Source organism: Gouania willdenowi, chromosome 20 (assembly GCF_900634775.1).
Source record: "Gouania willdenowi chromosome 20, fGouWil2.1, whole genome shotgun sequence".
Taxonomy (NCBI): Eukaryota; Metazoa; Chordata; class Actinopteri; order Blenniiformes; family Gobiesocidae; genus Gouania; species Gouania willdenowi.
The window spans coordinates 16932534-16946585 of record NC_041063.1 but is presented as its reverse complement, the minus strand read 5'-3'; the positions used below and the strand labels follow the sequence as shown (position 1 = coordinate 16946585).

The window sequence follows — 14052 nt, the reverse complement described above, 5'->3', positions numbered from 1 at the left end:
GCAGTTCCCCCTAAGCGCCAGTAGATGGCAGCACAATTTTAACCTTTAACCCTTAATGCCTATTTGCATTTTTCTCACCTCCACTTTGTTTTATCATTGCAGCAATGCCCTTTCTGACCTGACCTGCACATTGTATTAATGTGGACATGTACGGATCCAGTGAGTAACCGTTCTGTGAGTGGCTGTCAAGGGTCCATCTGCACGGTGTGTGCGACCCTCATTGAAAGAGTGAAAGCAGATTCCTCATCACCCCCCGTGTGTGTGTGTGTGCACAGGGTTTATGATCAGTGTATAAATGGAGGGTGTGGGAGGATTGTGATGGCACACTGTCGCTTTACACATGAGGTGATGACTTTGAAGGAACCTCACACCCAAAGACTTTTTCCCTTCCCCACACAGTAAAAATCTGTCATAAATCAGCAAGCCAGTGGAGCGAAAGCCATTGGAGGGAAATATGCACTCTTCCAGCTGCCACTCACATGGAACCATCCAGCAAAGATGGATCTCCTGAAGGTTATGCATAATACACGCACAAAAAAAAGAGCAATAGTTTACAATTTGGTGAATAGGGGGCTTTGGAGGGACCTTTTTGCGTGATGGATAGAGGCCTTATTGTAGAAAAATAGAGAAATCTAAGCCCATATTATAGGTTTTCCTTCAGTTCCTGCACCCTGACACATGCAGAGGATATGAACTAGTGTGCTGCGTTAGAAAACAAGGATGGTTCAAGATTCCATTGGTTCCTAACCCAATACATGTGCATGCAAGGACATTTGGACACTTGTTGAAGCACAAACTGTTGAGTAGTTTTGCCCTTAGGAAAAAAGCATAGATCCATCTTTATGGAGGTATATTTGTGTCTTTCCTACACAATCAAAAAAAAAATTGCTTCAATCAAAAAAAAAAAAAAAAACTTCAATCAAAAAGACCCAAATCCATTTTAATCAAAGAATTTTTTTTAAATAAATACATATTTGATACCCAGAAGAAAAAAAATAGCATATGAAACACTTTTTTCTTTGACTTTTGATTGAAAATCCTTTTATGATTGTAATAACTTTTTTTGATTAATTTAATATTGATAGGGAAAGCTCCATGGTCATCAATGCTCTGTTAAAATGCAAATTACTATGTACTGTTTCATATATTAATACACCTCTTTGATCAGTTTTATTTAGATGTAACATTTCCATTAAGGATTTTCTTGGTTTGAATAGAGGGTTGTGAGTGATTAGGGTAATAGTAATAGGAAAACCTTTTTTTTTTAATTTTCCTGCAACATGCGTTTTATTCAATTACATGGTCTGCAGAATATTTTAATATGTAGCTTATTAATAAAACAGAGGCAGTGGATTGATGTGTGAGATGAAGAAGACCCATGCAAGCAGGAGTTTCTTTTGGCTTTTTGGCGTTGTGTGCATCAAAGGAGATCCAAATGTGCCGAAAATTACAAAAAGTTAAGGGTTTTGATAAACTATAGCTTTATATTGAAGTAATTAAAAGGTTAAATCAAAAGTAAAAATAGAAAACAAAAGAATTTGTAAAAACAAACCACGCCCCCTGCCATCTCAAGGCACGCCCCACAAGTTGGGAGTTACTGGTGTAGTGGATACGCACTGGTCTTCTCTGACCTTTTTGTTTATATATTTTTTATTTTATTTTATGGGATCAATATAAATGTAGTTTAGTTTTGTGTCACTCTCAGCAAATGGTCTCAGTTTTACTACAAAATTAGAAGATCCTGTGTGTCGATAAGAATAATTCCTAAATATACTTTCTAGGCACAGTTTGTGGGTGCGCAAAAGGAACCACCTGACGTCTCCAGCGCGTCGCTGTGCGCGTCGGGCGCACGGTGAGAAAAGCTCCGTGCGTGTTGTCTGCTGTGGCACAGCCACGGAGAACTGAGGAAAGAGGAAATGAGGCTCGTGAGAGCAGGTGGCGAACCACGTGGTGGTTGTGATTCCCACAACCACGTTTGTCCGTGCGCAATGGCACAAAGGAAGCGCTCCGAGCGCGCGGCGCACTGACCGGATGTCAACTTTATTTTGCACGGTTGATGCTTTTTTCTCTCTGTCTTGATGGCATCTGATGAATTCATCTCAAGGAAACAGTGACAGGTATGTAAGTCCACGATTTGTTTTCAGTGGGAAACCATTGGATTAGTATAAAACCTGTAGTTTAGAAGTGTTATTTATTATCTTTATTGTTCTCACCTGCTGCTGATTTCCTTTTCCACGTTGATGGAGGATTGTCCTCTGGGATAATTATTTTGTGCTACCATATTTGACACCAACCATATGTGTTAGTGCATGAAGATTAGGAACCGCAAATAGCTATTTAACTAAATATGGGTATTTGATTAAAAAGATAACAGATCAAAGGTTAAAACAAATGCTTTAGGTCACCCTATACCAGGGGTCTGCAACCTGCGGCTCTGGAGCCTCATGTGGCTCTTTGAGTCCTTTGCCATGGCTCTATATAGCTTTAAAAAAAATACTGAAATAAAGAGTTGTTTTATTACAGAGGCTATGATTAATGGCAAATAAAATCATGATATAACAATTTGTTAACTTAAAAATAAATCACGTTATGCACCTTCCTACTTCATCTCCTGCAACATCTACAGACCATCAACTTTCCTGCACCTGTGGTTAACCTTAAGTTTTCCATCCCTGGTAAGATAACTAAACCAACAGAAACACTATTCTGGAAGTAAACAGATTTTAATTGTGTGGGAACAGATTCATTTAACTACCAATGTGCCGGTTATATATGCATGCTTTATGTGTGGCAAGAAATTAGCAATTAGCATGTGTTGACCACATGATCATGCATTAATACATTAAATACAATAACATAAAAAATATTATTTATGTAAATTGTGTTCATGTAAACTGAAATGCGTAAGAATTTGAAGATGCAAGACACGGTTTTGATGTTATTTTTTTATGTCAATTTATTTTAAACTGTTTTTAATTTGCCATTTACTTGATCAATATAAATCAAATCAAATTAAACTGTATTGAATTTAATACACTGTATTGTATACATTGTTGAGGTATTTTTCCGGCTCCAGGAGGACTTTATTCGGGGTGAGATGAGGTTAAATGTCTCCTTTGAGAGTAAAAGTTGCAGACCCCTGCCCTATACATTTAATAATGTGGTTGATTAGCAGTTAGTTAAGATTCTCTGGGTATTGCATCTCACAGTGAAACAGTCTCCTACTGTACAATTTTTGCATTTGACTCGAGGCAAACTGAGGCAAAAATTGTAGCAGCATCTATGCTTTTTCCCTAGGGGTGGAAGGATCTGGTCCTGGACAATTCACACATTCTGCAAAGGTCAATATCCTGCAGCAAAGTAATGGGAAAATGGTCTTTGCTCAACCTCAGTGGGAGGTTGTATAAGCAAGAGTTGTTGCAAAAAATATTTGTATGTGTAATCAAGCCACTGGCGTAATGTTAGACCATGCACCATGTAGCTCTGTCCACTGGGAGGAAAGGGTTGAAGTAGATATTCATGTAATTTTCTTCACACATTATTGATTTTTTTAATGATATTGGAACTCAACAGGAAATTTCAAAGTTTTTGAGTGGCATGTTATTTTTCTCGCCTAAGCAGGAATCTTTAAACGCCTCCTGGGTTCAAAAATGATCGGCCAAATTTGAATTTCTCAATCTCTTTCCCATGTTTGTCTTTGAAAGAGAGAAGTAAGACAGATCCTTTTATTTACTTCTAAATTTCAGTGTGAGTAACTGGACCTGGGCCAGACATCTACAGTATGAGGAGCAGATCACGGGACCTGAGCCAACTCATCCTCTCCCTCAGTCACACTAGGTCCTGAAGAAACTATCTCGAGTCCATTCTGCTTACATTAGTGGAGCTTTAAGTATTTTACAGGAAGGGAGCCTATTGAAAGGCTGCCTGGAACAAATCATAAATGCACTGCATGGCTGAAGTTTGCTGGTACGTGCATGGATTTGTGTCTTTATGGAGATGATTGGAGCCAGAGAGTTATATCATCAATATCCAGAGACGTAAAACACTTCTATGAGCAAGCAACTGCAGCTACTATATTTAAGGCTAAGCTTCAGTTTTAACCATTAGTCTTTATTAGAGGTAATTATGTTGTTTAAGAGGTTGTGATTTCCACTATTACATGGAATGAAGCAGCCATCATCTCATGATTTATATGCCAAGGGCTGCTAATATAGCTAATGAGATGTCTGTGCAAACGATTAAAGAAAATGATGTGGTGAATTAACCGTAAACTAAGTTTTATCTTCGGTGTTACCTCCCATGTCACCAGGACGTCTCCATGGCAACGTTTAGCAGTGCAGAGCAGCTCTGGAATGACTCGGACCTCCTTGGATGGAATGAGAGCTCTGACGCCTCCGGACAGACGGACTTGGAGCGGAACTACTACGCCATGCTGTACTCCCTGCTCATCCTGGCTATTGTGTTTGGGAATGTGTTGGTATGCCTGGCTGTTCTGAGGGAGCGCTCGCTACAGACGACCACCAACTACCTGGTAGTCAGCCTGGCCGTGGCCGACCTGCTGGTGGCCTCTCTGGTTATGCCCTGGGCCGTGTACCTGGAGGTTAGTCTCTGCATTTACTTTACAAATCGATGTTCAAGAGCATTTGCAGAGGGAGATTTAATTCCAGTATACTGAACATGCACTTCAATGTATTTTCAGGGCTTCTTCCAACCTATTAGAGTTCTATACAGTACCTCTATTATCCATTGAACCTGCTCTTCCTGTTGCGTATACTCATTTGAATATTTTCCTGCTCAACTACTTACACTATTTCAATATAATATCTTTACCCTATCGTACTTTAGTAAGATATAAGTTTAAAACTTTCCGTTTAAGCAAAAAAACTTGTTTTACCCTTGTTTTACCATCAAGTTGGGATGGTTTCCTCAATTTCCCCGCGGAGTTTCATCCAGATCGGATCTGGATTGCACATTTCAGTGCATGCAACAATGAACAAGTTATCAACTGTGTCTGTTGTTCTTCTGTGTTCAGTTTGAATACTTGTGTGGATGAGCTCAAGGCAAGAGTCGTTTACGGTGTTGTTTTCAATAACTGTATTACTGTGGTGATGTTTTTCTTTTAGACTCAGACATGCTGACTCTCTCTACCCTCCGTTGTTGTTGTTCATGTCAAGCTAAATGCAGCAGAGACATGTGTCTGCCCCAACAGGTCAGCACAGGAAGTGTGCACGTGTATGTGTTTGTCCATAAACAGGCTGTGGTGTGGAGCAGACTGTGTGGATTTTTTTACATTTTTTTTCAAGATTGTGATGATGATAACCATATTCTTGTTCCAAAATGGCTTTAATTGTCAGTGGCACTTTAAGTTTTTGCACTTTAAAAAAGAAAAGTATTTATTTCATTGCTTATTTTGTTTTTTCCATTCAGTTTGAAACTTGAAAAGCTCATACAGAGTTCAACGTCAACTACATTTTAGTTGATTAAATATGCAAATAATAAATACATTAAATAATTCATATTACGGTACTTTTTTAAAAATCTTTATTACTTTTTAAAACCATATTGTATTGATCTGGTACACGTAATCTTGTATTGTGTCTATCCACCAAGCTCCAGTTTCACATGGCCTTTTGAATTTTTTACTCCTTTACATATATAAAGATGCTTTTTGGCCCTAATCCTTTTCCATACAGTAAAGTAGAGCTGATGCTACATTTGGAGATATTCTCAACAGTTGTCTGACAGACTGATATTGTGTTTTTGTTAAAGACATATCTTATGAGCTGAGATTGTGTTTACCTTCTGTTATGACAAACAATTTCATGTTTCTTTAAACGCTAACAGTAGGATTTCTTTCTCGCTCCCATACCCCCCCCCAAAAAAAAAAAAATAAAAAATAAAATAAAATCTAAAAGTGAAACATTTAAAAGTTCAGGTTAAGAAGGTGAAAATTACATTTTACTGTTGGCTTAAAAACGAAGCAGACCTCTGTCAATAGGAATTGTCTGTACAAGAAAGAAGACGAGAGAAAGACAATCCTTGGAAAGTAAGAGGATGAAGACCATTAGAAAAAAATAGGAGGATCATTATTTAATGACAACTGTGTGGGTAATCATTAGTAATGATGATAGAGGATATTTCTGACCATGCTTCATTATTCGTAATTGCTGAAATGTTGAAGCACTTACTTCATCTGCTTTGTGTAATTAATTGAGCTGCAAACTCGCTACTGTCAGTAATTCTTCATTCATGCTTCAAGGACTATAAACACGGGTGTAAAGCATCTTGCTGGGTAACTGTTAATTTCCTTTGTCTCTTTACCTGTGACAGACGGCATTTAGCAAATCCATAAACTGAACAGGCACATACCTGATCCTGATCTTGAGGTATATATTAGGGCTAGGCGGTATACCGGTTTTTACCGAATACTAAGGCTGAACGATTAACCTTAATCGCATCGGTATTAAGGTTTTCCCCTCAGATGCTGGAGGGTTTTTTCTTCTCTACTGCTGTCAACCAGTAGAAAACGCTGTGAACACCTGATTATGCATTTTTTTTTAAAAATACCATCATATATCGTGAAACCGCTAAAATTTTGAAAAATACCGTGATATACATTTTCGCCCAGCCCTAATACATATTTAATCTTGGATGAAGAAGTGCATACTGAAAAGACCTCCCAGGATGTTCTTGTTTGTTTAGATGCCTACAGTTGATCCAGGCTGGTGTGCATGAATAATCATCTATCTTTGAGGCTTGTTCGAAATCAGATGTGCTGCTTAAGGGCAGGTGGTTAGCCTCACAAAGAATGAATCTTGTTGGTGTGTTTAACAATCAGCTTTGCGTTATAAAGTTTCCCTCAGGTAAGCGTAAAGTGCTGGATCTCCCAGCAGGAGGGAATGAAGAGCAGGTTGTAAGGTTTTCCTCTACTTTCTTCTCGGATCTTGTAATCGAACAGCTCCAAGGACAGATGACAAGAGTAGTATCATTTCAATGAGGTTTATTCCAGTTACAATCATAATTAAAATACACACAGGTGGCAGAAGGAAGAAACCTATGTCACTTTAAGTCTGTGTGTCTAATGTGGCAGTAATAATTTTAAAGTATAATGCTAAGAAATGTGGCTGTCTTCTCTTCTGTCGACACGTACCGCACCATGTTTTTATCGGAGAGAAGTGGTCATGTGACCAGGTACCTCATGTCATGAGACCATGTATGTAACATTCTGTGACGTGTATTTGGGGAAAAAGTGTTTCTATAGCACTTTTGTGACACATTTCAATATCTAAACGTCTGAAATTCCTCCTCATAAAAGCGTGCAAACCTTTTAGCTATATTTGAGCGTGTTTCCATTACCAGTTTTTATTGCGCATTTCCAAGCGTAACAGAAATGCAGCTTCTGTTCTCTCTGTGTATGTGTCTGTATAAGTACAGTTATATTCTGGCCTCCCTCCTTCGTACCCAGCAGAGTCTGGTACGAACTTGGTCAAGCCATATATCACGGGGCGGTCTAGCTCTCCTCTGCCGCTGACTTTGAGGTCTTGAGAACACTTGTGTGAATGTTCAAACCAAAGCAACAGAGTATCAGGAACTACCAGATGGACATTGAAAAATACAGAAATAACCTTTTAAGGTTAACCAAACCAAAATAAGAAGCTCAGTGACAAATAGAGGATCTTTACATCATATTAAAGCTATTTTGCGTAACTTGGTACTGCAGTACTGAGTTGAACTTTCTGACAAGCAACTATGCTGTGCAGTCAGGGTAGGCAAGGTAGGCAGTGCCTACCCAAGGGCGAATTGATATTTTGATTCTTTGTTTTAATTATAATATTACTATAAATTATTTATTTTTCCTTTTCTGATAGCCTACAGTACCTATAAGTTTGAAAGTGTCAGCATTTTGTGCTTTTCATAGCCCAAATGACTAAACATCGCTATTTCCTGGTACGGCAGAGACGCCGCACAGTCTCACTCCGCTGTAAGGCAGGAGGAGGCCACGCCCTCTCCCAAAAGCACATTGCTGCTCTGCCTCTGGCCCCATAGCGTGTTTTTATGTGTTTACGCATGTGCAGTCAGTTCCCCAATATGAAAACCATTTACCGTGCTATGCTAAATGCTATACGTACGTTCACAGTGCATTAGTGAATTGATACAGCGTGGCCTGCTACGTTCTCTAGCTAGTGGGCGAGATAACACTACAGTCAGGATGACAGCGCTAGAGACGATAAAGAAACTTTCTTCTGAGGAAAAACAACAGCTTTTAAAAGACGGTAGACCAACACCTGAGTTACCAGACCTTCAGCAAAGGAACGGTCAGAAAATGTTTGGTACTTTCCACAGTGAATGGTACAAAAAGATGGATTGGCTTTGTGGATGCGCCTCACTGAGACTGTTCTGAGTACTACTAGTAGTTGTTTTTCTCCGTGTTTCTTTGTTTCCAACAGAAACAATGGATGCGCCGCCGTGTCATGAGATATATCTTGTTACGAGAGTAAGGGGGCTGCTATTGAATAATTGTTTTTTTAATGATGATTTACAATCTTGATTTTGTTTGATTAACACTCGCCAGCAGAAACATATGGAATTGTCATTGGTGTTGACATTGGTGATCTCGATTTGTAACGCCCTGCCTACCCAACCCTAGTGCTCACGGCACGTCACTGATGCTATGTCATTAGGAAAACGACGTGTGAAAGCTATTGTGACAGAAAGGCTCGTATTAGTAGATGGAAATGGCCTCATCAGGGGCTGAGTCTTCCATATTTAAAGAGTAACTAACCCGAACCACTTTTTCTGCTGAATACAAATGTATTTGGGTATGAAGTAGTGCTGTTGATTGATCCTGGTCCAACTCTCAACATTTTAGTCAAAAGTATTTTAATTTGGCATATTTTGTTGTAAAATGTCAGTAACTGCCCTCTAAGGGTTGAAACACAGCTATCGCAATTGATTTTTGCTATTGGCTGAGAACAAGATCATGTGACGTTTCGGGACCCCACCCCTTTCATAAAAACTAGCACCTGTGGGCTCTACAATCTCTAGAGGTATATTGAGTAAAGAGTAGCTAGTTAACACAGCATAGATTGTTCATTGGAGATTTTATAGTATAGACTGGGCATGTCTTAACTGCTCCAGAAGCCCCGCTCATAATCGAGGCATTTTTTTTAAATTTTCATCCTAGTGGCAGTTCAGGAGAAAGCAGTAGTTTAATTACTCTTTAAAGGCTTCTACTTCATGCACAAACACTGTGCAAACTCAAACCTGCATTAGAGGGGATTCGTTTTGATGTAACCAGAACATATTGGCGTCTGCAGGAAGGAAGGGAAAGGGTGTAGTATCAACCTCAGGTTTCTCAGCACGAGCCAAACGTGTGCAGGTTAGCAAGTCACTCAGGGTGGATGTTTGACTTGTACTTTGGATCAAGCAGTTGCTCTGGCAGCATCCAACATTTGCTTTTCAGGAGAGTTCTTCCTTAAGGATGTTTCTTTGCCTTGGCAAATGTAAAGCTGACTAAAGATAAAGCAGTCAAACAATTTCAGATCAGTCAGCAGTAAAAGGAATGATACAGAGAGAGAGAGAGAGAAAAAGTGCTCCATACTTGCAAATACAACTCATTCATCCGTCATACTCACTTTATCTACAGCAGGGTCACACGAGTTGGGATGTTTCCTACTGAAGAAGGATTATAGAGTGAACTAAAGACAAGCCACATGCACACGCACATGTACACGTCCCATAGAAAAATTCCAAATATACAAGAAAAGACAGAATCGATACAGAACTTGCTGAGATATCCTCTCTCCTCACAATCACACCATTAGACTGCAGCATTGCATAGATTTAACGCCTCTGTTAACACAATTTTTTTAAATAAAGAAAAAATCATTATCATTCTAACATCCCCGCTCGAGTGGTTGTGTGTTGTTTGGTAAAAATGAGGTTGGCTGTTATTTTTTTTGTTGAGGTTGGGTGTTTGATTCCTGACTGTCTGAAGGATACTTTTGCAAAATAATAGGCATTGGTTCATCTAAGTGGAAAGCTTAGGTCTGCATTGCAGCTTCATTGATCTGCAAGTGTGTATGTGACCTTTGTTTTTTGACAAATGTGTTTGATGCCCATGTCTCAGTTTGTAAGCACCCTGCAGTGCATTACTGACAATTACTTTGTGACAATACATTTCCACTAGGTAAATAGACATACCGTAGTGTGTGGGTTTTTTTTTATAATCACTGATGATGTAAAGCATCCACAATATTATTTTCCGTGTACTTTAGTATCATTATAAAACAGATTTTTGTCAGATTTTTACCGACCACAGTCCCCCAGCGTACAGAATAATAAGGACACTCCTGCAAAGTTTAAATGAACACTGTGGACTTTTTGACCTAAAGAGTTGACCCATATGACATATTTTAGATGATTCCTCAGGCCAATATACAGCGCTTGACAGTATCAATGCTCCAAGTGGGGCTTCCCTTTTGAAATACCGACTATGTAAGTTTGGAGAGACGGACCGTCTTTGGCCAGGTCATGTGACCTGGAGAATGCTTGGAGAACGTTTCACTTTACGGCAGTCACGTGATCACAGGCTTGGATGTATATAGTTCCCACTTGACGTCACAACATACGGGCATTTCGCGACCCGGCGCAATTGCTATGGGCAGGTGAAACGAGTTAGCCTCTGTTTACAGCCAAAAGAGCACAATATGGTAGTTTTGTGTTGGGTTAATGGTGCACTAATCGCCGCGATAGTTCAGTTAAACGTAGATTCTTTAGTAAGGGAAGTCGGCAAGTCAGATCCGTAACTTCGGGATAAGGATTGGCTCTCAGGGCTGCGCTCGCGCCGCGGCTACAGTCTTTGGGCTGGAGGAGCAGCCGTCACCGCTGCAGTCTTCTCCCCGCCGCCGGAGAAGCGGGCTCGTCTCGTTGCGACGGCCTGCCTTTCCACATTGGTGGCGCTCCCCTCCTATTCCCGGGTCTCGCCATTGTTGTCGGCCCCCTTCGCCAGGGATTGGAGGGGACAGGTGACCTGCCCATCAAAAGATGAAGGGAGACTGGCCCGACTGTTTGTTGATTTTTGCGACAGTGCTGCGGCATTTGTAGCCACTAAGGGCCAAAAGTTACACAGTGTGCCTTTAATGGTTATTGATTAATTATCAAAAATTAAATAAAAAAATTCCTTGTTCAAACCTATTGGAACAGTGATGTCAAAGTACAGTTCCTTTATTTATTTTTTTTAATTCCTGCTGTTAGTCATCATTTATACAGTTTATATCAGCCCCACAGCACCACCTGCTGTTAACCATGATTTATAAAGTTTACTGATGGGTTTACTAACTCAGTGAGGTTATACTGACTCCAAGGGGTTATACTGACTCCAAGGGGTTATACTGACTCCAAGGGGTTATAGTGACTCCGAAGGTATATACTGACTGTGGGGCGTTATACTGACTCGGAAAGCCTCATCACATGCATCCTCAGTCCCATTTTCTTCTGGAAATGCATTTTGTCTTGTTTTTTTTTGGTTTAGGAAGTCGTCTTTAGATGATCCATGTCTTCTTTGGTGAAAACTTATATAACAGGGGTGAATGGCTTTGTATCTCTCTGTCTCTATTGTCACTAATTCAATAGTGGGAGGTTAAAGCACTGAAAAACACAAAAGATCCATGTGACAAGGTTCTGCTATAGGTGGTTGGGCAGTATCCACACTCAGAGACTCAGCTGGTGTTTTGCTCTCTTTTAATGAATGCAGCCACATTTATTGCACACACACATTTGGTGATGGTGAACAGTTCGTCCTGCCTCTCCTCGCTGTCACCACGTCTGTCCTCTGTCCTTTCAGGTTCCCGGGTGCATTCCTCCCCGGTCCCGGCTTTTCACTGCATATAAATGCAGCTAGAATGATAACAAGCCCCGCCACACCTGTGTTCAACCATTCACAAGAGCCATTCCCACACACGATTTCCCCTGCCCCTCTCAGTCTGCACACACATATCCCCACCACCCGACTTAAGCCGAGGCAACATCCGGCCGACCCAACTCTGTGGCCGAGGTTTCGAAAACTTCTATGAAAGCCTTTGGGTCCTGTCCCGGCCCTATCTTCTGGAGGACCAATCCAGCAGTCGCCGTCGTGCCTCCCGCCAATCCCCGAGCCAGCAGCTGCTGCATGATCTGCATTTGTCTTTCGGCCTGCGCCCGGATCATCTGGGTGAGTGCTGCTTGTTCTGCCATGCAGTGTTCCCCCTGGGTGCCACTGTGACAGTGTTCTGCTCTAGGCGGTTGGGCACTAATCACACTTAAAGACTCAGCTAGACCGGCTCCGGCTGGCCCTCTGGACGCCGCTCGGTGCTCTTACCGCGCCCATGGGCCGCCAAGAAGTTCTCAGCGAGGGTGACGGCTGTGTCCAGATCGTCTGGTCAGTGACACCGGACCCAATGCCCCATTTCTGCCGGGAGGCCCGCAATGAATTGCTCGAGGATGACCAGCTTTTAATGAAGGCACCCACATTTATTGCACACACATATTTGATGATGGTAAGCAGCTTGTCCTGCTCCTCCTTGCTGTCACCACATCTGTCCTCTGTGCTCTTTGGTTTCCGGGTGCATAGCTCCCCGGTCCCGACTGCTCACTGCATATAATTACAGCTAGAATGATTACAAGGCCCCCCCACACCTGCGTTCAACCATCCACAAGAGCCATTCCCACACACCACTTATCCTGCGCCTCCCAGTCTGCACACACTCCCCACAATCCAGATTCCCTCTCTTATGAGGTGTCGCTCTGGCTCAGATGTACTTTAATTCTTCCCCAAAGTGAACAGCTGGATCTAACTGCCTCATTAGCTATGGCCATGTTTTGGGTGAATTTGATGTAACATGCACTAAACCAACCACCTGATTTTTCCTTTGATTGTGTCCTGACTTCACAACAAAGCTGAGATTTTGCAATATAGCACTAAATATAGAGTAACCATAATAAACATCTATAATAACTAATATCAATCTTATTAGATTATGTTTAACATGTGGGCATGCCTTTGTATATGAACCTGTAAGCTGGCATTCAGTTCACCTTGTACCCTGTGCATCTTCTAAATAATGAAATCATCTAACCACCTCCCGGTCATTGCTTTTATTGCTGTTTACCTTTGACTAATAAGTGAAATATCAATGAATATAGTTGTGTACACCTCTTTTTTTTTTATAGCACCACATTGGTCTGTGGGTACATGTGTGAGTTTTAATGTCATTTGAGAATGCCAAAGTAGCAAAGGTCGCCTGTCTTTCTCAAACATCTAATTAGATCTGGGTGCTCACCCTCTCATGGATGGTGTCAATCTGTTCAGGGTCAACTTGTCCCATTCATGCTCAGAGAAAATTGTGCTGTGCAGAACTCGACTGAATAAACGGCTATAAAGTTAATGGATTGTATTTATACCTAATTAAGCTATTTTTTTTTATTGCTGGCCATCACTCCTCCTCAGTTATTCAAATGTGTCAGACAAAATAAGCGGGGAATTCTCTGTATATTGGAATAAAGAAAACATTTCATTGGACTGTTAGTTCAAACAAAATAAATCTTACCCCCGCAAATGCATTTTTAACACATAGCTGATCCATACACACTCTTCTGTGTATTCCCACGTGTCGATGCTGCTGCTCGCTGTAGGCATGGAGTGCATCTTTACCCTGAATTTGAAACTGTGATTCTGTTGCACATGGATTCTATTTATCTATGTCAGACAGTTGTTACTAGGGCAGTCATAGCTGGACCCTACAGGGGGGGGATAGCAGAATGTTTGTGTCCTATGTTTTAGTGTTTAGCACAAAAATAGGTTTGTTATTCTTTACAACAGTGGTTCTCAAACTTTTTTGGCTCAAGTACCCATTTCTCTTACATTTGAATGCAAGTACCCTCTTATGTTTGACTACAACATTTTCCTCAGACTTCTGTGAAAAAACAACTATAGAGCATGATTATGGAATAATGATGGAATGGTGTGGGACCAAGACTGACCCTTGTATTTTCAGTTCATGTTCTAATCAAGAT

General features: G+C 40.8%; 1 protein-coding gene across 4 annotated transcripts in view; it reads left to right on the top strand.

Annotated features, from left to right (window-relative positions):
• Positions 1 to 1887: 1887 nt before the first annotated feature.
• drd3 (dopamine receptor D3) overlaps positions 1888 to 14052 on the top strand; it is a 29976-nt gene continuing 17811 nt past the window's right edge. For 2 of the 4 annotated variants that reach the window (XM_028434428.1, XM_028434426.1), the window contains exons 1-2: positions 1888 to 2117; positions 4310 to 4600. In XM_028434428.1, coding sequence (XP_028290229.1) covers positions 4319 to 4600 — 282 coding nt within the window. In that variant the 5' untranslated portion in view covers positions 1888 to 2117; positions 4310 to 4318. Of the gene's footprint in view, positions 2118 to 4309; positions 4601 to 14052 lie in introns of those variants that run through there. The other 2 variants (XM_028434427.1, XM_028434429.1) reach the window with 1 other exon arrangement.